Source organism: Mesoplodon densirostris, chromosome 3 (assembly GCF_025265405.1).
Source record: "Mesoplodon densirostris isolate mMesDen1 chromosome 3, mMesDen1 primary haplotype, whole genome shotgun sequence".
NCBI lineage: Eukaryota > Metazoa > Chordata > Mammalia > Artiodactyla > Ziphiidae > Mesoplodon > Mesoplodon densirostris.
In genome coordinates, this window is record NC_082663.1 from 80,248,059 (window position 1) to 80,273,142 (window position 25,084).

The 25,084-nt window shown below is 41.3% G+C and overlaps 1 protein-coding gene across 1 annotated transcript in view; it reads right to left on the reverse strand.

The window, feature by feature from the left end:
- Nucleotides 1-985: 985 nt before the first annotated feature.
- LIX1 (limb and CNS expressed 1) overlaps nt 986-25,084 on the reverse strand; it is a 46,215-nt gene continuing 22,116 nt past the window's right edge. Inside the window, exons 3-6 of the mRNA XM_060091823.1 lie at nt 13,682-13,822; nt 10,935-11,030; nt 3,017-3,094; nt 986-1,273 (exon numbers count right to left, since the gene is read on the reverse strand). Of these exons, the coding sequence (XP_059947806.1) occupies nt 986-1,273; nt 3,017-3,094; nt 10,935-11,030; nt 13,682-13,822 (603 nt within the window). The remainder of the gene's footprint in view (nt 1,274-3,016; nt 3,095-10,934; nt 11,031-13,681; nt 13,823-25,084) is intronic.

The window sequence follows — 25,084 nt, forward strand, 5'->3', positions numbered from 1 at the left end:
ATAAAAATTGGATATTAATTCTTCTTGAGGAATACAAGTGAGGGTACTATCCTGGGTGACATTTATCCCCATATGGAAGAGTGGATTGAAAAAAAATTTTATTACTATAACATTTTAAGCCACATTACATTATATTTTAGTATTTACTATTTAGTATAATAGTATTTTCATACTATTACCAGTTCAATATCTTTGATAGTGGGATGTCCAGATAAAATCCTCACTGAAGTTTTGGATTACACCTAGTAGAGTGTAAGTAATCTTGTAGCATACAAAGCTTAGGAAGAAACTCTGACCCCTGGATATTTTTAAAAAGAATCCATATTGTTTATTTAATCCCAAGTATTTTTTAATTGCTATCATGCTATTTTCCCCAGTCCTGGCTGGTGTTCTTTTCAGGGATGCTACATTGACCCATTCTTTTAAACAACATATATAATCTAGCAAGGCACATGTCAACAAGGCTTCAGGTTGAAGTCAGGCCTGGAAAATATTTTTCTTTTTTTTTTTTTTCTTCTTTTTGCGGTATGCGGGCCTCTCACTGTTGTGGCCTCTCCCGTTGCGGAGCACAGGCTCCGGATGCGCAGGCCCAGCGGCCATGGCTCACGGGTCCAGCCGCTCCGCGGCATATGGGATCCTCCCAGATCGGGGCACGAACCCGTATCCCCTGCATCGGCAGGCGGACTCTCAACCACTGCGCCACCAGGGAGGCCCGAAAATATTTTTCAAGCAATCCTGTCTCCATCCTTTCAGTCTGAGGTGGAACTATTGAGAGTGTGATGGGAAAATTGCATTGAGTGACATGTTGGGTCCTATAAGGGTCCTGCTACTCTGAGATTCTATGAATGGAATGGGTGGGGAGAATTAGTACAGCCTTCAGGCAGCATCTATAGCTTCTAAAGCCTCTGATGACCTCCTTCAGTGAGCTTCCTAATGTTACAGTCTGGCCTCTGCCCGCCTTGGGGGCAGCTGGGACCTGGCCTTGTTAGTGATAGCTGCAAAGGGCCGTGAGGCTCAACTGATCATCACTGGGTGAGGAAGTGTCAGGATCACTGTAGATCTGAGTCAGGGCTAAACTCAGGATTTCTTTCTTTTCTTTGTAAAAACGTAGTTCTTGTCCTGCTTTCCTGGCTTCCTCCAACTCCCTCAGGGCCATTCGCAGCTCTTGGGAGAGAATTCCTGGTGACTCCCGCTCCTTCATGATCCAGTCCAGGGCCATGTGGCTGCGCATCTTTTCATCTAGGGAATACTGGGAATAGTAGGAGATGACTTCCTGGGAGCCAAGAAACAAAGTCCAGAGTGTCAGTAAAGAGCAACAAAGGTACCTGGGCTCATGGCCTTCTGACGCCTCCTTTCCTGTGCCTCCACTACCCCCAACACACCCGCAGGGGTTCTACCAATAACCAAACCTCTCTGATGTTCACCAAACGAAGCCAAATCTCAGGACACACCTCTTAAAGGAAATAGAGGGCTAAGCTGGTACACAAAGTAGGGTCACCCCAGGTTGAATCAAAACACTACCACCAGGAATGACCCAATAATGTTCACAGAACAGAGCTCTGACCTTGCTAGAAAATGTCTTCCTTTGAAAATGCATTCCTATAACAATTGGTTTGAACATTATCTCATTCACTGAACTCTTCTGCTCAGCATTATCTCCTTTAGCAAGATAGAGAGGGAAACAATTATATGGAAGGATTCGGACAGAACTGGGTTTGGTCACACCCATTGCAGAAAGCAGGGAGCTTTGAATCAGGACAAGACTTAGACACCAGGAGAATCAACTTCCTAACTGCTATGTTGTTAGCATAAGGAAGATGACAGACTGAATGGCTCACAGAAACTATGGGAAGGACTTTAAAAATGTATTATGGAATATAGGTATTATCATCATTGATATCATAATGGCACCTTCATGTACATTGTCTCTCACTTTCTCCAAATAATTAAAAATTTGTCACTATCTGTCAATTCTCATGTTTAAAATTTGCCAATACATTGTAACATCATGTATAAGTTTGATGGATGCACTTTAAGAAGATCTTGTGGAGGGGATGCATTGTTTACTTTTATTTTCAAGAACATATGGTATTTATTTATGACCTTAACAAATTAAAAACAATCATGGAAAAGTGTTTATAACCAACCCGGCATATTTCAAAGACTTTTTATTAAATCAAAGGAAAAGAAAAAAACAGCCAAAGCCATTGTCAGCTACTCATTTCTTTTCCATCTTTGACATTTTGAAAGCCAGGCTTTCTAAGCAAAGAACAACTAAAAACTCCTGGGGCTGCAGTGCATGGAAAACTCTTACATCCACCCTCATATTGCTGACTAGTAGAGGCTCTGTTTCTCATACAAATTCCTGTTAGCAAACTCTCAAAACAAACTACCATCTTCAAAGTCTAATGGGGTAAAGGAAGAATAAATCTTGAGGGATAGTAGGTGAGAACCATTAAGTGCATGGGAGGGGGGGTTGTCTTTGCTACTAAAAAAAGGGAGAAGGATGCTTTTTATAGGTAGCAAAGGAATAGTGAAACCATGTCTCTGAAAAGTAAAGAAGAAACCTCCAAACCAAAAAACGGAAGCGACTGAAATACCAGGTTGTCCACCTTTACAATCATTTCTGTTGCCCCTTAAGGACATTTGGTGGGGATGAGAAAAATCCTCCTGCTACACAACCAACTCTACCTGTTCTCAGTGAGGAGGTTCAGAAGCAGTGCAGACTCACATTTCTTTCTGCCTTGAAGAGTGGGAGAGGGCACACATTCAGTAGGCAGGACAGGTGCATAGAGTAGATTCAGTATTTGACTTAGAAACTAAGTCTGTCTTAATGATCCCTTCATACTGGTATTCAGTACAGGTATCTAAATAAGGCCTAGGCCCAGCCAACATTCTTCTTAGTGTGCGTTTTTGGTCAGTCCCTGCTGCAACTGGACTGATACATATCCTGGAAGATGACAAGCCGTCTGCTCAGTCCATACAACGCAAACCTGTTTTTATTGGAAAATCTCACCTGTCGGGAACACTTTGTTTCACGAAGGGCTTTTAGGCTTCCATTCCAGTGCAATAGTTGGAAAATGGTCATAAGCTCCTATAAAACCCAAATACCTGTCATTAGTCTCAAAGCAGAAATGTGAAGGAAAGTGCCTCAGTGATTGCTGAGCAGGGCATAACTCTGATCCCCAACTATATTGGGGAAATAGAATATACAGTACTGTCAGAACACTTTGAGACTTTTCAAATACCACAGTCCTAGGCTTTCGGAGCATTTTTCCTTCCCTCCCCTGCTATTTGGCACAAATTATTAAATAATTGACAAATACCTTTCAACATTAAAAATACATATGCTCTAACAATTATACACCGAAGAAATTATGTAAATATACCAGCACATCTTAGAATAATGTACGGGCAAGGCTATTCATTGCATCACTTTTTAAAATTGCCCAAGACTGGGAATATTTTAAATGTTCATTTTTAAAGGAATGGTTAAATAAAATATCATCCTAAAGTGTAGCAGAATACGGCACCCCCAAATATGCCACTTGGGTATATTGATTATTTTGAGCTGTAAATACTTAAAAAACTGCAAAGAGGCTTTCTCTGAACTCCCCTTATCTGCCTAAAGACAGATCCTCCAAAAGGAACACAATTGTCATAAATCCCCTCCTCAAGAGTTGCATCAACCAGGGAAGATTGACTCTTATCACAGAAGCAGAAACTAAAGTCCATTCCACACCCAGACAAACTTTGTCACAAACTATCATAGCTCCCATCTATTCTTCTAAGGGCCCATTCTTCTTTCTTAAAGATTATTTAAGGCCTGAGAGGCCTATATCCCCTCTCCCCTTTCCCTATTAAGATGGTATTCAATCCTGAATTCAAGCCATCTTGTGGAGGTACTCATTTTTCCCTGGGTACCTCTCACATATACATAAAGTGTACTTCTGCTTTTCTCTTCTTCATCTGTCTTTTATTACAGGGGCCTCAGCTAAGAACTCAGAAGGGCAGAAGGAAAATGATTCTTCCTCCCTACAACACATTCATCCTACCAAATATGCTGCAATCACAAAGCATGAGAAGGCTCTCTAGTTCTAATATAAAGAGTCTCTATGAGGTGTTGTTAAGTTAAAAGCAAAGTGTCCAACATGTACACTGTGTGCTACTATTTGATTAAAAAGAATAGGAGATGCCTATAAATATTTGCTTATAAATGCCTAGAAGAGTTCTGGCAAGATACAAAAGAATCTGGTAACATGAGTTGCCTCTGGGGAGAAAAAAAGAGGGAGACCTTTCTCTGACATTCTTTGCACCTTTTGAATCATGTGACAATATTACGTATTAAGGAAAACAATTTAAATATACTGGACAAACATATAATGGACAAACTACAGAAACTGTAAAAAACGCCTAAGTTTATAAATTCAGTCAAGAAAATGCATTAAAATATGGACAATAAGGTTGAACTAACATTAAAACTCACCCATAGTTTTCACATTCAATGGCTAGGGCTGAGCACAGCATTAAGCCTTTCTATCAGCATCATCCTTTCCCTGCATGATACCCAGGGCAAGCTAATGTGTATTCAACATACTGAAGATTTTATTTTCCTAATCGTATTAGGATTCGCAGTCTTCCATTGAAGTTACCTGCATTTTTTTTTCTTTTTTGACCAGAGAAACATCTACTGTGGATTAGTAGTACAAACCACAACCACATAATTGTTAGAAAATAACAATACAATTAAGGAACTTCCTGGTCATGAAGCTAGTTATGGAAACTTAACACTTAGACAGATGTCTTATGCCCATTCAAAAAAAGTGGACTTTTATTGTCTTTACATCTGCTTGCTCTGGAAAACGCTTTCACTGTGAAAATCAGGAGGCACAAAGTCACTCTGAGATTCCAGTTATCTTAAAATTATGAGGTAAAATTTAAAGTGATAAGATCATCAGAAAAAATAGCACTATTCTCAGGTCTATAACTGTCATTGGAATGTAATGCTTTTCTTCTTTTCAGTTTGGGATACAGTTTGGGATTTTGTGTATGTACTACTGCACAGTAAGCACCCCAAGAACCCACAGAGACCTTAGTAAAAGCAAAACCATGTCTTTCCATTAATTAAAATATGACATGGACACCAGCTGAGCTACGCCTCCTGCCCCAAACACTGACCCCACTGTCTGCCCAGGGTCCTAGGTCCAGTGTCTGGGTAACCTACCCCTCTTATGCTAATTTGGAAAAGTGAGAGTGGTTTGTTCCATAACCAAATCTTGCCTAATCTGGATCTCACCACTATGCTTCTTATCAAAGTAACCCCACTGGGGCTTCCCTGGTGGCGCAGTGGTTGCGAGTCCGCCTGCCGATGCAGGGGACACGGGTTCGTGCCCCGGTCCGGGAGGATCCCGTGTGCCACGGAGCGGCTGGGCCTGTGAGCCATGGCTGCTGGGCCTGCACATCCGGAGCCTGTGCTCTGCAACGGGAGAGGCCCGCATACCGCAAAAAAAAAAAAAAGTAACCCCAGTAACTGAGGAAGATAAATTTGTGCTGCCCTTCTTACCGTACCCTCAAGCCTACTCAGTGAACGCTTTGCAGCCATAAAAATGAATAGGAATGCTCTCTTGGTTCTGATATGGAATAGTCTCTACCGTGTTACAGGAGGGACAATATTTACAAATAGGATATTTTGTCTTATGTTTTATCTTAAGACTCCACTTAAATTTTGTATTCTATTGTTTGCACATTTTTTTAAAAAGAAGAAAATAAATACGACTCCACTCTTTCCCCACCCAATCTTCATGTAAAGCTGACAATCCAGAAAGATATACTGAGTTTATTCTGTGGCTTCCAATAGCCCTCTTGGCATTGTCCTTGCATCCTTTTGGCCCAGTTTGAGAAACAGCCTATTGCCAACAGAGCTCTTAATTCCATCCTCTGACAATTGTTGCCTTAGTAATATATTTTTCTTCCAATGTCCTCTCAGCTATTATTCTTATCTGTGCACTAAGCCCCCCATCCAGATAAATTTCTTTCATGCCACTCAGCAGTCCTCCTAAGACTTCAGAACCCACAATTCTGTGGAACAGAACCAGAAATCTTTCCCATGTGCCTTGGCAACCCACATCTCTCAAAAACTTCCCCACAGAGACCTGAACTGTTTCTGCCTGCAAGAAGAGGATCATCCTCCTCCTAACCTCCCAAATTTCTGTTCTATCACCAAGCAGTTTTTCCCTCTGCAGTAATACAACTGCCTCTTCTTCACTGTTGCTCTTGTTCCTAAAATCCCCCAGGAAAGATAATCTTCTGTCTGCCTTCTTACCTTATGTCCTGATCTAGTTCTTGCTCTCCTCTCTGGAGATATGACTCTCACCATTGTCACATAAAGTATATTGAAATATTTCCACATTCTTCCTGTCCCATCTCTTTATTTCCCCTCATATGACCAAGTTCACTATCTTCAGATCTTCCTGAAGCTGTATGAGTCCTGGGCTCAACCCCAGGCAATCCTTCTGTGCCTCACATTGATTCCACTGGAAATCCTTGCATTATGGCAGACTGGCAAGGAGAGGGTAGCCAGGGACTTCTGTGAGGATTCATTTAATCGTTTCACCATGACTCTTCACTGTCTGGTCTTCACAGCCTCATTTTCTACCTGTCGAAGCCCTATCACTTTGAAGGAAGTCTGTTTGGTGATCTACCTGTCCTGCTCCTTCCTCACTGAAGTCTTTGTACTGTTTGTTACGTGGGCTGATCTAGAAGCCTGGGTCAACTGGGTGGGCTGACAGATAAACAAGAAGCTGGCCTAGAGGTGGGGCTGGGACTAGGGTGAGGTGAGTCAAGAAAGATTTAAGGTACGTCATACAAGTTCAGGGTCTTTTATTTAAAATTCTGTCTTTATTTAAAATTTGGATGTTTTGTTTGTTATGAAGTTTTGCACATTTATTTTGAGTTTTTAAAATACTGCATTATAATATTATTTGCCTTGATTACTGAATTTTTTGACACTCCTTTAAATTTTGTACCCGACTTCAATGCCTAACTCTTCTTACCCTAGTCTGGGCCCTTCTGGGGATTTGTCTCAGGGACAAGGCTGGCTTCACGAGGTTGTGATCTGTGCAGTCACAGAGGCTCTGAGCTTGGTTTAGTGCTCCGCTGTCTTGAAACTCTTAGTAATTTTTGAATAAAAGGCCCTGAACTTTCATTCTGCACTGGCCCCATGAATTATGTAGCCAGTCCCCTTCAGCAAAGTAAATTTAAAATCGAATGGTGAATCAAGCCCTGCGTTTTCTTTCTCTTCAAGGAAATTGCAGTTGTAGCTTTCATTCTACAGCTTTTCTGGTTCATTTTGTCATTCATTAAATTTAAACCAACAACAACTGGGCTCTGTCCTCACAGTGCTTCCTAGTGTTGCCTCCTATAAGAAACAATGTTTGGCCTCCCAGCTACTCCCCGGGGAGAAAATGTACACTGCTTCTCTCTGGAACTCTGTCTGGGAGACTGGCTTGGTTCTGTGATTCATCAGAAATAAGAAAAACAAACAGTGTAAATGGAGAACTTGAAAAACAGGTGGGCACAATCTCCCCACCCAAGAGAATAGATTTAAGAGGAAATTTGTTTATGGGATGAGGTTTTAAAAGGCGACCTGGAGAATTTAGCAAAGATGTAAATAAACAACTCGTCTTTGGACTGCATTAGGCTTCAGAATAAATATATTAACCAGCTTCAGTCAAAGTCTGCCTTGAATCTGACCTTGACAAGACCCAGTGGCCATCCCACCCCCCAAAACATCAGGCAGTTTTCTCTATGGTGAGGGGCAAGGCTACCTTAAACAGGCATCCCAGCCTCCCTCCCACGAAGTGAAGGTAAGCAGAAGCATATATCATGTTTCCTCTGAGCGCTGCCTCCTTGATGGCTCCCCGAAAGCCTGCAGGCAGTCAGGAGACACCAGTCTTGTTTTTATACGGTATAGTCATCCATAGCTAGATACAAACACACATCTATTACCCACCAGGGGTACTGAATTGCTGTGTTGACTGCAAACAGCCCAGGTCTGTGGTCAATTCCCATTATGTGCAGAAACAAGCTGATGCATTTAACCCAGGCCACCAAGGAATGTGTAGGAACCCAGCAGGCAACCTGGAGCTGGCGGAAGGAAGAGGGATGTGCTTCATGGCCCTCCTCCTGGGTTGCCAGAATCCCTACTGGGAGGAGGGAGTTTGGATTTTTCCTGCCCTCACATCTTCCTCTTCCTTTGTCCCTCATCCAGCACCCAGCCTCCATTTTGAGAATTTATGAAGCATTTCCACAGTATGATTCAAATTATTATTTCATGTATTTAAATACCTTACTACACAGACCACACAGAAAACATGCAGCCCATAGCAAGGCAATTAAAGTACTACTAAAAGATGGTTTGAGTACAGCCTTTCATAGTACTTGGACAGAATTTTAAGAATTAAAAAAAAAAAAATCTTGTCTTCCCTATATTTGGCAGACTCACCCACTGTGTTAAAAAATCATTCTTGATTTTTCTGAAAATAGCTACTAAATCCTATACAAGCTATTATGTACTGGGCCAGGCAACATTCATTGTATAATAAAAGAAGTACAGTATTTTTCTGTCAGGGTTGAGGGGGGAGGAATTAACATAAATGAGATTCTTCCTTGGGGAATCACCATGCTAAATGTTTTATAAATGTCATATTATATATGCCCCACAAAAAGCCTACACAATGGGCATCATGATGCTTATTTTGTAGATGGGAAAACTGAGTCTCAGAATGGTTGAGCTCACAGGTGGCAAGTGGTAGCACAGGCTTTACATGTAGGTCTGTATGGTTTTTTTTTTTTTTTTTTTCTTTTTGCTGTATGCGGGCCTCTCACTGTTGTGGCCTCTCCCGTTGCGGAGCACAGGCTCCGGATGCGCAGGCCCAGCGGCCATGGCTCACGGGCCCAGCCGCTCCGCGGCATATGGGATCCTCCCAGACCGGGGCACGAACCCGTATCCCCTGCATCGGCAGGCGGACTCTTAACCACTGCGCCACCAGGGAGGCCCGGTCTGTATGGTTTTTTAAAGTTTGTGTCCCTTCTCTTGTGTCATGCTCTTCCCTTTTATTTTTTTTCTCTGTTTGACTTTAGATTGTTATGGAAGATTAAAAAAACAAAAAACAAAAAAAAACTTGACAGTTCCACTCTTTTATTCTATAGCAAGGGCCCTGAAACATTTAATGCAGGGGAGCTACCTTGTCCTCACGTAAAGCCTTTAGGTTAGATAAAGTTGTCAAGGGAATCCATCTGGTAGCCTCTGGCATTTCAAATGAAGCAGTCCTTCTTCAGAAATATATATAATAACAGTTGTCAGCTTTCACTGAGCATTAACCATATGCCAGGAACTGTTCTGGACTTTCTATGTGGTCCCATTTAGTCTTCACAATGGCACAGTGAGGTAGCACCACTACTACTATTGCTACTATTATTCTTCCTGATTTACGTACAAACGAGGAAACAGATTTAGAGATGAGCAGCTGAGCCCACTCCCAAGCCTGGGCTCAGAACCACTGAGCTGCTGCATGCCCCTGTCTACACCAGAAGGTGAGCTTCAAGGTCTCTTCCAAACTAAGACAAGCAACATCAAAGGTCAGGGAGACCACAACAACTTAAGGAGAAACCTGGATGACTGAGATCTTCCTAGGGCAGGGTGAAGAAAGAGTATTTTGTGTCAATCAAATGAGACAGTGATGAGGAAAATTACTGGTTTTTAAAAATGGGCAGGTGGGACATATCCACCTGAGAAATGGCTATGCCATTGTAGTCAGGAAAAGAGTTTGAAAGGTACCAAAGATGGTATTTGGAAGGTGGTGGCTTCAGGGCTCAACTGTAATACCACTGTAAATTATACCATGATGAACATTTGTGTCCATAAAACTTTATATTCTGACTGCTTCTTGGAATCTAACCTAAAAAAATAGAAATCTTGGCGGGTAAAGTCTCCTCATTATAACATTGCATATTGATTCCTACTGGCATTGATGTATATGGATGGTCAACTGTATTCATGTTTAATTTTTTAGAGAGTACACTTTTCATTCTCAATAACTTCTGAAGTTTTGTCCGCCCAGCCCAATATAGGATAATAGGAGTGTGAACTCAGAAATCAGACTGCCTGGGTCTGAACCCTGGCTGTGCCATTTGCTAAGCTGTATGACACACTTCCTTCAATGAAGACATGGGGATAAGAAATACTCACATGTTTATTGTGAGGGTTAAATGATGGTAAGATTTGTTAAATGCTTAGCACAGTGCCAAAGTAAGCATCCAATGAGCGTTAGCTATTATTATTCTTATCGCTATTAATATAATTATTTAATTTGCAAATAACAGGTAATATAGTTCCTCAGCTCTATTATTGCTTGTCAGCAGTGGAATGAAAAGGGTTACAGGTTGCTAAATGTTTTGATTTAGTTAACAATAGGAGATGGCATATCTTGTTTAACAGAAATACCATAACTGAGGGGAAAATTGTTTAATATACATTGCAGGCACCTTCATCCATAACTTCTGAAAATTAAGAACCAAATGGTCACAACCAACACTTCAAACTGTTTGATTTGGTTTAAGGGGGAGCTTTATACTGAAAAGCTGGTAAAATGTTAATAGGGTCATAAGACTGTAATGTTCCCCGCCTGTTTCTTAGCTTAAGTCTTTCACTTTCCTTTAAGAAAGCAAAGATTGTGCCTGTTTGCTTTTTTGTTTTAGCCTCCTGAGGTGTGGCTAAAAGGGAGCACAGTGCTGGATTCTAGGAGGGTTAAATTAAAATGACCAAAACAAAAAAAGAGTAGATTATTGGGACGGGGGCTGTTAGTGATGAGTGGCATTCCCCCAGGCTTCTGGGGGTTGTGTAGCAAAACAAATATGTGGAAGGAAGCAGGTACCTGAAATTCCAGCATGGTCTTCCCCATGTTGGACTCCAGCATGTAGTGGTAGGCTCCAATGCTGGTGCTGGGGTCGTCCGCGTCATCCAAAGTGCCCTTGGGAAGTAAGCAGAAAAGGAAAATATCATGGGTTTTTCCTCCTCTTCTTTGGGCGGTCATGAATTAATTCTGTGGCCTCACAGTGAGCCTTCTATTGTCCTAACCGTTCAGGGGTGCATCCTACAACACTACAACCGTCTCCAGTTGATTTGGGATAAAATCCTTACTCTCACCATCACTCATAGTTAAGAGGATTTTGTAATCAACTTGAATCTAGCTTTTGATTAGAATGTTAACTGATTATATACTCAAAAAGAATAATTATCCCAAAGCAGAAATTCCTGTATCTCTCCACAGTTTTTGTTTGTGGTGGCATTAATGTTTGAGCAGTTACTCTCCGAGGCTGCTTTCATCCATTATCGAAATCTTGAAATGCTGACTTGCTCCGTAAGATTCCAATGATCACCAAGCAAATTATGTAACTAACAGGGAAAAAATCTCCAGTTGTATGGACCATTCATATTTTACCACCATGATTCTTTTTTTGTTTTCTTTTCGGTACACGGGCCTCTCACTGCTGTGGCCTCTCCCATTGCGGAGCACAGGCTCCAAAGGCGCAGGCTTAATGGCCATGGCTCACGGGCCCAGTCGCTCCGCGGCATGTGGGATCTTCCCGGACAGGGGCACGAACCTGTGTCCCCTGTATCGACAGGCGGACTCTCAACCACTGCGCCACCAGGGAAGCCCCGCCATGATTCTTAATGGGAGCTTTTCATAATATGCTGGTGTTCGGCCTGGAGACATGGATTTTGGTTTATAGTTTTTCACTTTGGGACCACTTAATCTTTAGGAAACAAGGTGGGTGGGGTGATGGGAAGAAATGAAATTCCTCTTCAACTTGGTTAGGGGGAGTGGCATTAAAAAAGCTGACATGAACTCAGGAATGGCACTGGGGCCTGAGCTTCAATATCCCATGGCCTTGGATTCCTGGGAAGGTGGGCAACGGCTTTGTGAGACTGAACAAACTGCCAGCATCAGATAGCAGCAAATTTACAGCTTTTGAATGCAATAACATTAACACACTACTGCTGAAATATTTATGTTGGCTTTTTAAATATCCCAGAGGAAATCCATCCAGAAGCCTACAAACCATATATATTCTCCTTCCTTAGAAATTTCCATGAAAAAATGATAAATTACATTTACACTGAGGGCACCTCCCTGCTCCTGAGTAAATTCCACACATATAAATCAGGCATCATTTTCCTAACTTCTCTTCCTCAAAGGCACTTGAAATTTACAGGGCAAGAAAATAAAGGCTTCCTTTCATCCTCAGAGCAGATATAGACCAGAGCTCCCTGAGGTCTCTCTGCCAAGACAACCACTCTCTGTCCCCGCCTCTCCCCTTATCTCTCTTCTGCATGATAAGAGCATTTATGAGGGGGAAAAGAAGCAAAAAGGTCACAGCTAGTGTGATAATGTCACCTTCATTATCAGTAGCTTCTCCAGAATGACAGAACCTTTGTAGTCAGATTAAGGGAATCAGAATGAAAATCTCAGATGGTGTTGATCCATGCTAAAGGAGAAGCTAGGAGGTGGCTAATCCCTTTGGTAATGCCAAGTTTCTGCACTTGAAGGACACACAGGGCGACACCTGCCCCAGTTGAGACCTAAGGTTTCCTCCATGGTTAAAATGGTTTATAATTTGGAGGTACGAGGATCAAGAGCACCAAAAATTCATGGGGCAAATCATCTACTGTACTCTAGACTGCCGAGAAAGGTCCTATCTAAATTTCTAAGACAGAGTTTTTGGCTCTCAAAGCACTTTGTATTTAATTACATCCATTACAGAGATTTCCAAAGCTACTTAATCAACTGAAAAAAGTAGTTGATATTAAGCATGATAATTCTAACAGCTAACAAATATTGGGCATATGGCTTTTCCCATATCGAAGCAGTCTGTTTCCTTAAAAACATAGATTGCAGGACCTCACGCTGGCTGGGGAATTGGCACTTTTAATAAGCACTTCAGATAATTTTTATGATTCGTCAAGTTTGGGAAAAGTTGAGCTTCTTTATCTCTAGGTTAAAGCAGTATTCAACAGCATGCATTCTCAGGCCCTGAAAGAATCTGTGCTCCTCAAACAGCAAACATTCAAATAAACAAATCAAGATGGATAATTTGGAATGGAATAGGGAGCCAGCTCTAATATCATGATTTCCAGTCCAAGTGTTCTTTCTGCTGAAAATTAATGATTTAATGGGTTAAAAATAAAACCTGCACAATTCTTTTTTTTTTTAAATTAATTTATTGTTGGCTACGTTGGGTCTTCATTGCTGCACGTGGGCTTTCTCTAGTTGCGGCGAGCGGCGGGCTACTCTTCGTTGCAGTGCGCAGGCTTCTCATTGCGGTGGCTTCTCTTGTTGCAGAGCACAGGCTCTAGGCACGGGGGCTTCAGTAGTTGTGGCACGTGGGCTCAGTAGTTGTGGCGCACGGGCTTAGTTGCTCCACGGCATGTGGGATCCCTGGCCAGGGATTGAGCCCGTGTCCCCTGCATTGGCAGGTGGATTCTTAACCACTGCACCACCAGGGAAGCCCCAAACCTGCACAATTCTTAAAGAACTTGTTCACATTAGCATCTCCCAAGATTCAAATGGCTCCGTACTCTAAGTATAGCCAGCTTTTCCCTTCCCTGGTGGGTACTCACACTAGTGGAGGCAACTGCTTCCTGCACACTCTCCATAATGAATTCCTTGGTAATCCTGCGAGAGGGCAGCTCATTGAAGAGGGAGTTGATTAGGGCCACTTTAGCTGCATCGCGTCTGGCCTCAGCTCTACTTAAGCAGCACTTAAGAAGGGAAGGAGAAAAGGAGTCATTAAAGAATTCAGCATCTCACCATTTCGTCCCATCTCAATGGGTCTCTGGACATTTCTATTTATACATTTACTGTCTGCAGCTATTCCTCCATACCCATGGCTAATCCCCTGAAGATCATGCAGATTTTCTTTCAGCCCTAGAGCCCAGGTAAATGTCTTGGTTAGTCTTCAAATGTTTTTGTCTTATTTCACAGTCGTTGAATGTCTACTATGCACCAGATGCTTTCATACTCTGTTAATAAATAATAACAAAAAAATAATGGCTACTATTCTGTGCTAGGTGATTACATTCATTATCAGGGCCTTCCTCAAATCCTTATTTCAGAGAGAAAAAAAGTAAGGAAGGAAGGAAAATGGGAGACACTTTTAACACAATAATTAAAAACACAAGTTCTGGAGTCAGACTCCTTGGGTTCAGATCCCAACTCTGGGACTTACTAGCTGAAAGACTGTGGACAAATTAGTCTTTCTGTGCCTCAATTTCCTCCTCTGTAAATGGGAATAATAGTAGTCCCTGTGTCACAGGGTTGAAGATAGGCTCAATTAGTTAATATAGAGAAAGCAGTGAGAATACCCAGCACACGACCACACTCTATGAGAACATCTCAGGTTTATACTTTTTAACCTTCAGGTTAGGACAAAGGGGCTGCTGTCAAAATCTACTGTTTTTGCTTTTCCAGCATTTATTCCTCACCCTCCTTCTAATAATAGTCCCCTGAGGACCACCTTTTCTACCTTGCTCTCAATCCACGCAGTTTGGGTGGGACAGGAAGTTTGGCTTTCCTGAAGTTAGGGGCCATAGGCAGCCTATGATTAGTAACTCACACAAAAAAATTCATTTTCCCCCAATTTAATACTGCTCTCCATCCTCTTAGCCTGGCCTTCCTGTGGCTCACATGGGTCTGCTCAATTTAACCCGATTCTTTTCTGTCCTGTCTGTCTCTTTTCTTACCAACTCCTCTTATTCAAGTTCTGGTTTGGTGTGGACCCTGGGTCCAGATAGAGGATGAAACCCTATGAGAACTGCACTGCCCCTGGAGATCACACATGTTGGAGGACCCCAGGGTGTGATGGCTCTCTCCTACAGGCTCCTAGGAACTGTCTAATGTCCTAGATCTTACTCCAGGACTCCTAGTGGGAAACAAGCCCCAGGAAGAGAAGCCCAGGCCTGGGTCCTGGTCAACAGGGTGGCCATACACCCTTGCCTCTGCCATTCAGTGACTGTGAGACCTGGGCTGCCTGTTCTTTGGAGCTTATTTCCTCACTGGGCAAATGGGGAGGCTAGGCTCTCTGGTCTCCAAGGTGCCCACTACCTAGAGTGCAAGATTCTTAGAATCAGTTGTGCTTGGTTACTGACGTCAAAGAAGAGGGCAAGTACCAAAGATCCCACTTCATTTTGCAGTTTTGTGCCTCAAGGGCTTCATAGCACCACTGGGAAAAAGCCAAACCCTTCCAGTTTGCTTTTAGCACATTCCTGCCTCTACCTCACCTGCCCCATGCTGACCATCCCTGCACTGATCCAAGAACACTCCAAACTCATGCGCTCATGTCCTCCAGAGGCCACCTCTCTTCTCCATCTCCACAGACCCAGTATGAGTCCCCTGAGGTCAGGCCCTGACCCCATCTGATATGCCCCCTGTGACCTCCCTAGAACAGTTTTGACTATTAGTGCAATGATCCTGTACTTGACTATGGATTACCTCTTCTTGCCCTTCCCCCAACCTCCAGGCCTGGGACGTGCCCCTTATATACTTCTTGAGCATCCTCCAGAGTGCTTACTCCCAGGGTCAGTTCTTGGAATGCTCATGTATGGTTAGTACGTGGGCAAAGTAATGACAAGACTTCTGAAATGGTAGGAACATGACACCAAGGAGGACGGAAAAAACATGTGTCAGGAGCCTAACAGAACAATTAAAGGCAGGTATTTTAACTTAGACAACTCAAAGAGATTTCCAATATTTCCTTTAAATGAATAATGGAGCTAAATTTCTAAATATGTATGTGAAAGGTGGTTTGGGCTTTTTCTCCTCAGTGTTGAATGACAAGCTAGAAGGCTTTGGGGTAGCTTCAGGCAGCAGCGCCCTTCAAGGTTTATACCTTTCTCAAGGTTTAGGCCACCTGCATTAAACCAGGGTTGGGGGGATCAGAGGAGTTAGGCAGATAGATTGTCTTTGCATTATGGACTTGGCTGGGAATTTACAAGACACTGAGTTCTGAGTCAGCAGTCTAACGGAAGCTTGGGTGCCACCTCTTCCAGGAAGCCTTCCCTGACCAGTCCCAACTGCAGGCTGGAAGGACCAGCATCCATAAGAGACACACACCACACTATTGTGTAATTGTCTACTAGTGCTCTGCCCATTGACCCCAGACTGTGAGCAACTTAAGGGCAGAGTCTGTGACTTAATCATCTCTGCATCTTTGCACCTGCAACATAGTTTGTTGAATGAATAACCGAATGCAGCCTAGGAAATTCAAACACAGGTCACTAATGCGCCTGACAAATATTCAAGAAATCCTCTTAAAGAAGAGAATTCAAGATATATACTTATTACTTTAAAAAGTCCCATTTCAATATACACTTTATAGTGTTCATAACCCAGTAACATAAAAATATACTAATATGTGAATTTCAGAGGGAAAATTGGCCATTAAGTTCAGACTCTGAGAGTACTATTTTTGCCTGAGTGTAGGATATGTTTATTATTCTTTAGAAAATCAGTTCCTTGTTAAAAAGCAAACAAAGTTTTTGCAAATATTACCTGACATCTGTAAAAGCAGCTCATTTTAACAGGAATTTGCTGTATGTAATTTATAATAATGCCATTGGGGTTTTAGAATTTAGAGAATTAGATTCAGATCTGGGCACTCTTAAGAAACTTTATATAACTTTCTATCTAAATAATAGCAATTTAAACCATCTTTCATAGAGAGAGACCTAGTAAACACTACTTAGATAAAAGAAGCTATCTATTTTAAATAAGACCAGCTAAGTACTAGATCAAAGGCGCCACATACATTTACAACCAAATAGCACTGCTTCTGAGATCAAAGTGCTGCAGGGCTGAGAGAACAGAAAGAGCCTCTACCCAGAAAGCATGGAAGAGGAGTATGAGACTTAACCAATTTTGAGATTTTAAAGCAGACACATGTCTTTACTTATTTTATTGTTTCAATGTACAGCATCTTTGGTTAAAATGGGGGAGAAAGTGTACCAACTAATAAGTACATAAAATAAAATAAATTCTGAGCCATCAAAGGCTTTTCTTGCTATTGTTTTTTGCATTTCTGAAAGACAAGTACTTCAAAATGTCTATAATGTTAACCAGCCGCTTTCTTTTAAATTTTGGAGCTACAAATCCAAGCCAGTAAAGCTGTATATTTTTCTTTAGGGATCTTTTAATGGGAACTCTAGAACCATAAGGACCTGTGCTTGGACAAGAAATTTAGCTAAAAGCAATCTACTTGGCAAATCTAAATCAGAGTGTGGATTCTGCTGTAAGAACAGGCACTGTTAGAGTTACCATCAAACAGTGGGAAATGCTGCAAGAAAATAAAATATGGTAAGTGACAGGACGTTTTACTGATGTGTCCAAACTGGTCGTCAAAGACATCAGTTGGGGAGTGAATGAAGTATGATGTTATTTCAAAGCAACTTCCTGCTGGAATTAGACTTCCCAGGTTGTATGGTTTATTCTTGCTGTTTTTCAGCCAGACCCCTATCATAAATACAGATTTGTAAACCATGCCTTATCCGCTAACCATTCTTACTTGTTAATATAGAGAGACAACTTCTGTCCTTTGCACTTTGTGAAAGTACAGAGCTGGAATATTTAACAGTCAAGATTTTACTCAAGTCAGCTGTGGATTTCTTTGGTATGTGGAGCCACATGCTTTTCAAGTGGCTAGCAGACCCCACTCAGACATTTATCTTGAGGCTTGGATGCCTTTCATTTGCTGGTAGATTATAAAACACTATAATCATTTCAAAGCCTCTCAACTCTACAATTAAAGCCAAAAAAAAAAAAAAAAAAAGAGCATCTGTGGCATTGCTTAGGAAAACCATTTAAAGGTGGTGGTATCCAGCCTCTGAGATAACCCCCAGTGATCTCTGCCTCCTGGTATTCACACACTTGTGCAGTCCCCTCCCATACTATACAGGTTTGGTCTGTGCAACCAATAGAATATGGCAGAAGCTAAGGTATGTCACTTTTTAAATTAGGTTATAAAAGACCTTGTGGCTTCCATCTTGGTCACAGTTGCTTTCTCTCTGGGAAGAGTCAGCTGGCATGTTTTGAGCAGTCCTACTGAAAGGCACACGTGGTAAGGAACTAACTAACGCCTTCTGACAACAGCCTTTTGAGTGTGATTGGAAGCTGATCCTCCAGATCCGATCAAGCCTTCAGATGACTCTAGCTCCAGCTGATGGCTTGACTGAAACCTCTGGGACACCCTGAGCCAGAACTACCCAACTAAGCTGCTTCTAGATTCCTGGTCTTCAGAAACTGTGTGAGACAATGATAAGCTTTGCAGTAATTTGTTACCCAGCCATAGATAGCTAATACAAAGGCTTTGCTCACATCAGGCAATTGGGAACTCCCTCAGCCCACCCTTGAGGGAGAGCTCACTAACAGTAATCCTCGTTGCTGACTCTATATGCTGGGTGCTGAGCTAAGCAGCTTATGTCAATTGTCACATTTAGTTATTACCACAATCCTATGAAGTTGGTTTCGCTGTTATGCTTATTCCACCCACAAGAAAAACAGAGGTTACATATCCTAAGGTCATACAACTTAAAAAGTTACCAAAACAAGATTAAACCCCATGTCTGTCTGACTTGAAAGCCCAGATTTTTAACCACAACACTAATCTGCTTGTCACAGAAATGGTCACCCACCGTGGGATAGAGAAGATATAAAATTGGGCTGAAGTCTCCCAGCATCCCCCAGATCAGTACAGATGGTACTTTAGCCCAAGCTCCAACTTTGATATTCCATGGGTCATTTTGACATAAGACACCAAGAGTATCTCTTCCCATTCCCACATGATGAACTCAATTTCTTTTAGAAGAAAAGGCCAAGGAAGAAGCAGTGCATTGTCATAAGAAACTTTGCTCAATGATAAGGGGCAAGTGCTTACAATTATATTAATACCTCTTCCCTCCTATTGTCCTTTTGATGCTTTCCTCCACCTGGACTGTAGGGAGAAGGAAAATAGAGAGAGAAAGACCAACTATGACTAGACTAGAAGATCAAACATCGTTCCCTGTTGGAAGTTTCTCATGCTGGCTGGAAGTGGTCCCTTGATTAAGTACGGAGCCAAAAGAATTGGGAGTTTTACCACATACAATTGCTCAACAATTTTAAGATGTGTTTGGTAACTCTTCGAGAGCAAAAGTCATTTAAATCAAACTTCCCCAGCTCCACTGGATAAGAAATTCTCCTTAGACCAGCTCATTCTGTTTCTGTATTTTATTTTTGGGTGTTAGATCATGGACAAGCTACTAGGAGCCCACAGGGTACACTATGAAGATCATTGCTAAGCCTAGGCCAGGAATCCAAACCAATAGTTCAAAAACTTTAGTATTCATAGTAAGATCACCTGGGGAACTTGCTAAATATGCACATTCCCAGGCCTCAGTCTGACCTATTGAATCAGAATCTCTTCAAATGGATCACCGTGGGGGTCTGCATTTTAACAAGCTTTCCAGGTGATCCTGAAGCAGGTGGATCCAGGACGATGCTTAGAGGAATGTTGCTCTAGCTTCTGTCCCTTCTGTGTCTCATTTCTAATTGGCAGAGGCAAAACTACGTTCTGTGGGGCCTGAAGCTTACACAATTTGAGGGACTTTGTGTGAGAAAAACAATACGAAATTACACATTAAAAAGACTGGCATGTTGGGCTTCCCTGGTGGCGCAGTGGTTGAGAGTCTGCCTGCCGATGCAGGGACATGGGTTCGTGCCCCGGTCCGGGAAGATTCCACATGCCGTGGAGCAGCTGGGCCCGTGAGCCATGGCCCCTGAGCCTGCGTGTCCGGAGCCTGTGCTCCGCAACGGGAGAGGCCACAACAGTGAGAGGCCCGTGTACCACACACACACAAAAAAAGACTGGCATGTGAATTGGAAGAAGCCTATGGTAGAAGTTTCATTGGCTTCATGGTTGAAAGGGAGAACTCTCTCCTCTACTAAAATACTCTACACTTCTATACTCTGGTCACAAAATGTCTGGGGGTTTTCCCCCCTACACCAACTAATTCTCTGATACCAGCTGGGTGTCCTACAATTTAACTCAATTCTGAAACTGTCCACCTGAAGATAGCATCAGATTCCACAGGCTCTGTCCTACAAGATGACTCCACTTCAGACACTAATCACAACTCCAGGTTGTTAGCTGTGTTTCTGACCAACCAACTGAAAATGACAGATTCCCACAATTCCCTCCTCTGCTTCCATCATTTGCTAGAACAGCTCACAGAACTCACGGAAACTATTTACTTACTAGATTATTGATTTAGTATAAAAGGATATAACTCAGGAACAGCTAGAGAAAGAGACGCATAAAGCAAGGTATGTGGGAAGGGGCTCAGAGCTTCCATGCCCTCTCCAAGCAAACCACCTTCCCAGCACCACCAACCTAGAAGCTCTCTGAATCCTATCATTTAGGACTTTTAGGGAGGCTTCATAACATAAGCATGATTGATTAAATCTTTGGCCATTGGTGATTAAGTCAATCTTTAGCTCCTCTTCCTTATCAGGAGATCAGAGGTTGGGGCTGAAAATTCTAAACTTCTCATCATATGGTTGGTTCTCTTAGCAACCAGGCCCCATCTCTAGGAGCTTCTCCAACAGTCACCTCATTAACATAAACTCAGGTGTGGTATAGCCCTTTATTTTTTATAAATAATAAAAGATACCTTTATCACTCCTATCACTTAGGAAGTCCCAGGGGTTTCAGTGGCTGTTGGCAGGGAATCAGACCACATATATGTTATTATAAATCACAATATCACAATGGTATATCTACCTCTGCTAACATCAAACATGCTAATTTCTCACTAGAGAAATTACTTCTACACAAAAGTCAAGGACAGCAACATTCAGGTTGAAAAAAAAATCCTTTACAACTGTTCTTCTAAAAGTAGGCCCTTAGGAAGTATGTAAGTACTCCTAACTTAACTGAGGTCTCAATTTTCCTTTTTGCTCAGCAGTTTTTATTTCTTCCATGATAATTTTCCATGTGTCACACTATGCAACAGAAAGATTAAACCAAGAATGATTTGTGGGTCAGTAGGCTGTCCTGAAATAAAATAGTGGCTAATCCATTTTTTAGGATGTATGGAAATTCTTAAATTAATTGAAATAAAATTTTGGTAGCCACGTACATGTTGTAAACATAGAAATGCCTAGTAAGATGCTAGTTTTATTGTTAATTATTGATAACAATAAAAATTGAAATTATTATAAGTGTGTTACTGTTCACAGAAACATTTTCTAGCCAGGATGACACAATTTATACTCTGAACAGTAACTTTCCTGGTAGTCCTAATTTTATTGATAGTTTTTCCCTTGCTTTGTATTAGAACATATGTTGAGTGACTGTTTCTGGACACTAAGATTTTTCTGCCCATACATCCCAACTACAGTGTTTTCTTTATGAAAGCATGTGGAAAGACATCAATATAAGTGACCTTTCTCCATCTTAAACAAACAACAGTCTTCTTAGAATTTTTTATATTTGCATTTTAAAGACATCAAGAAAAATAAAGGTCTGCAGATCCTAAATGTATAAAACTGAGTTAGGTACACTTTATTCTGTGTCTACCAATGGTAGCCGAGGAGTTGAAAAGTGGTCTGTAAGGAGCAAGTTTTTTGGAATAAGATCCGTAATGTATTATACATTTGACAGATTTTATCCACATGCAAACTCTAAGCTGAAGATGCCATCCTCCCTGGGGCCAAGGGCAGGTCAGTGTTATTTAGGTGGCATTTGCTCAGTAGCCCATCGGACCCAAGGGGCTCTCCCAAGCTGGGACTTTGCAGGTGGCAAAACCAAATAAACTGACTCTGTTCGAGGTGAGAATTCTTGCCCAGATCTTCTAGGCTGTCAAGTCTGTCATTCAGGTGCTTGGGAGTGTTTTGCTTTTGTGACTCAGAGTGCAAGTCTCAGCAATTGACTTGCAGAGTTTGTGTGTACGGCCTGCCAGCTCTGGTCAGTGTCACCAACACCTCAGTTTCATCCTGACAGCAAGCCATCAGCACAAAGAATGCCACAAACCAGGCCCTGATACTAATTGTCCCTCTTTCAATTCTTTAAGACCTTGACTGCCCTGGTCTAAGCATGAACATTTGCATGTGTTCAAATTTATCTATTCGTAGATATATTAGCATTTTTTTCCCTTCCGGACGGTGATGTGAAAAAGGGCAACCGTTGAGACTCAGTCACCCAAGTTAATATTGTGTCTCTTTCTCTGTAGGTCAGGCTGGCTGCAAATACATTGGGAACAATTTGGAGCTCTGTGTGTGCTAGGAATGGGGGTCTTTGCTAGGTATGGGGGAGGGGACTGGTCTGGGAGTCCAATTTTCAGAGAAAACTCACCAGTTCCTGTCAACTGAAAGAAACGTTTCATGCACATGGTGGGTCAGAATGTTATTTTTATAATACAAACCACCTGGCCTCCTCCTCATTTACCTCTGCCACAAATGCTATTCTACACACATACCTAGACCAAGGTCCCTGGTAACTATTACAAAACCATGTTGTTTTGCTCCTTGAGGTTTTTTTCTTTTCCCTTTTTTCTTTTCTTCTTATTCTTTTTTCAACTTAAGGTGAAGACAAGATGAATTGATCAGGGCTCAAAGTTTTGGTTTATTTTTATAGTTGCTTTGATGTAAAAGGACTTGGCTCTGCATGGAGAGGGATGGGTGGGTAGGGTGGGGAAAGAAAGAGTCAGCCTTTCTTCCTCATTCAGCAGCTTGTGAGACAGTGAGCATCTTCCTAAAGTTTATCAACTAAGGCTGGGGGACTCCCCTGGAGATTGTCCCAAGTCTATTTACCACGGAGACTTTTCCTAAGCATTCCTTTCACTATGTGCTGCTGTTCTCTTTGAAACAACAATATGTGAATATCTCTATTCACTTTGCTTGATTTAAAAAAGTAAAGTTAGCAAAGGGTTCTGGAGAATAACTAGGTCTCATTAAAACAATATGCACTTCCAGTTTCACAGGCAAGCCATGAAAGCCTGATCATTAGCTGACATATGACTTTCAAATGGGAAGGGGTTATAACTAACCTTCCTATCTTTGAGTCTCATTAGTTGCAAAACAGGATGCTTTCCTGTGGAGATTTCTACCAGGAAATACCTCCTTTAGAAGTTAAGTTACATTGCATAGCATGTTGTGCATCTGCGTCAAGGTATACAACTCTAGAGACAGAGAAGAGGTCATGGTTGATTTCAAACAGTAATAGTTGGCATTAAAACAGCATTAGTACAAGGCAGTAGTCTCAATTTTATGGCAGGAACTAAATCTCTCTTTGGAGCATGGAATGCTAAGGCTAGGCCTTATTTAATAATCAGTAAAAAAAGAGAGCATTACAATTCCATTTAGCCAAGTCTATGAATTAATCAAATTTTCTTAGTCCTTCTCTCTCGGGAAAAACTTAATTTTATAAACTTACTCTATTGTGATTTAAATATACTTTTAATTCCCTGGACTTTGAGAAGAATCATGCAACGCATGAAAGTATAAAACATGTGTTTTATATCTAATAATACAGGTGAAGTGTGCTTACTGCCTTAAAAGTGACTAAAACAAAACCTCTATCCTTTTAGGTAGTATGTACCTTGGAAAAGTAGTTTTTCCAGGTGTCTTCACAGGCAAAGGCTTTGGTTTGAAAACCAAGTGGCATAAAAATGGAAGGCCTTTCAGAGACAGAGCTTTGGAAGAAACTCATCTGCTCTGAGTGTTCCCTCTCACACCTCCCAACTGTGCGACCCTGTTACACAATGCCAAATACTGGTTGGAAATGAAAAAAAAAAAAAAAAATCAATCAACAGCTTGCCTCTGGAAATATTAAATGTCTCAATTTCATGCAGCACCTGGCATGATACAAATAGCCTAAGTACCTGACCCCAGTGTTTACCACCTGCTTTTCTGTAAAGCAATTTTAACAATAACAAAATATGTGACAAAAAGCATGACATCTCATTGAATGAGTATTCTACACTTCAAATAAATCGAGCTATCACATCAATGTTTTAGCCAGGTGATACATTTTTTATTCAATCATAACTTTTGCACATAAGTAATCACATGGTACTACACTCAAAGAATTTTTACTTTTTATTCCAAATAAGAGTAAAATACATTAATCCAAATCATTCTAGCAGACTATATGGAAGACCACATCACTGGCTTGAAAACAAAACTTGAATCACAAATCTTTTAATCAAAATATAAAATAAGAGAAAATACTCAATTAAGTCCCCCCTTTTGGATTTGGAAACAAAAACAGCTGCTGAAATAATGAGTGGCTTTCCTTCTGAGTTCATCAAAAGGGGAGCCAGACGTTGATCTGATGGCCCTTGTGTTGCCCTTATTGTAAAAAATGGAAATTACTGCAAGTTTTCATGGTCATGATATGGGGCTAGGGAAGGATTAACTGCCTAGACAAAAATGGCATAGAGAAAATACACCCAAGATGCATGAATTTCTACTTAATGCCTTAGAAGATAGTTTCTTTTATAAAAGACACAATAAGCACTAATGTGTTTCAGTATAACTTTCTAAAAGACAAATAATTTAATAACAGTAGATCATTTTATTTATTGTTTAGAAATTCAAAACTGAATCATATTTTCACTTCTCTTTTTCTATACTGAAGTAGTTTGTGAAGGCACAGTTAAAAGGCAGGGTTATGGCTGCTTTCTTTCCCTCTGGCTCTCTGTTTTTTTTGGATTGTGGCGTCAAAACTAACTGAAAATTCTTTAATTAGTCTTCTTGGACACAAGCCTCCCATTTACTTCAGTGGGAGGTTTCTTTGCATAAAACCAGTGGTTTGTGTCCACCAGAGCCTTTTGACTGCTTTCCTTTGATTAATCAGAAAACTAAAGCTCAGTCTGAGTACCATTTTTCTAAAGAATGAATGAGCATAATCTTTTACAGCTTTCATGAACCAGAAGGAGTAATCTGGCAGTCCAATCCCATACTCCACTTCAAGTATTTTCAATTACTTGGCA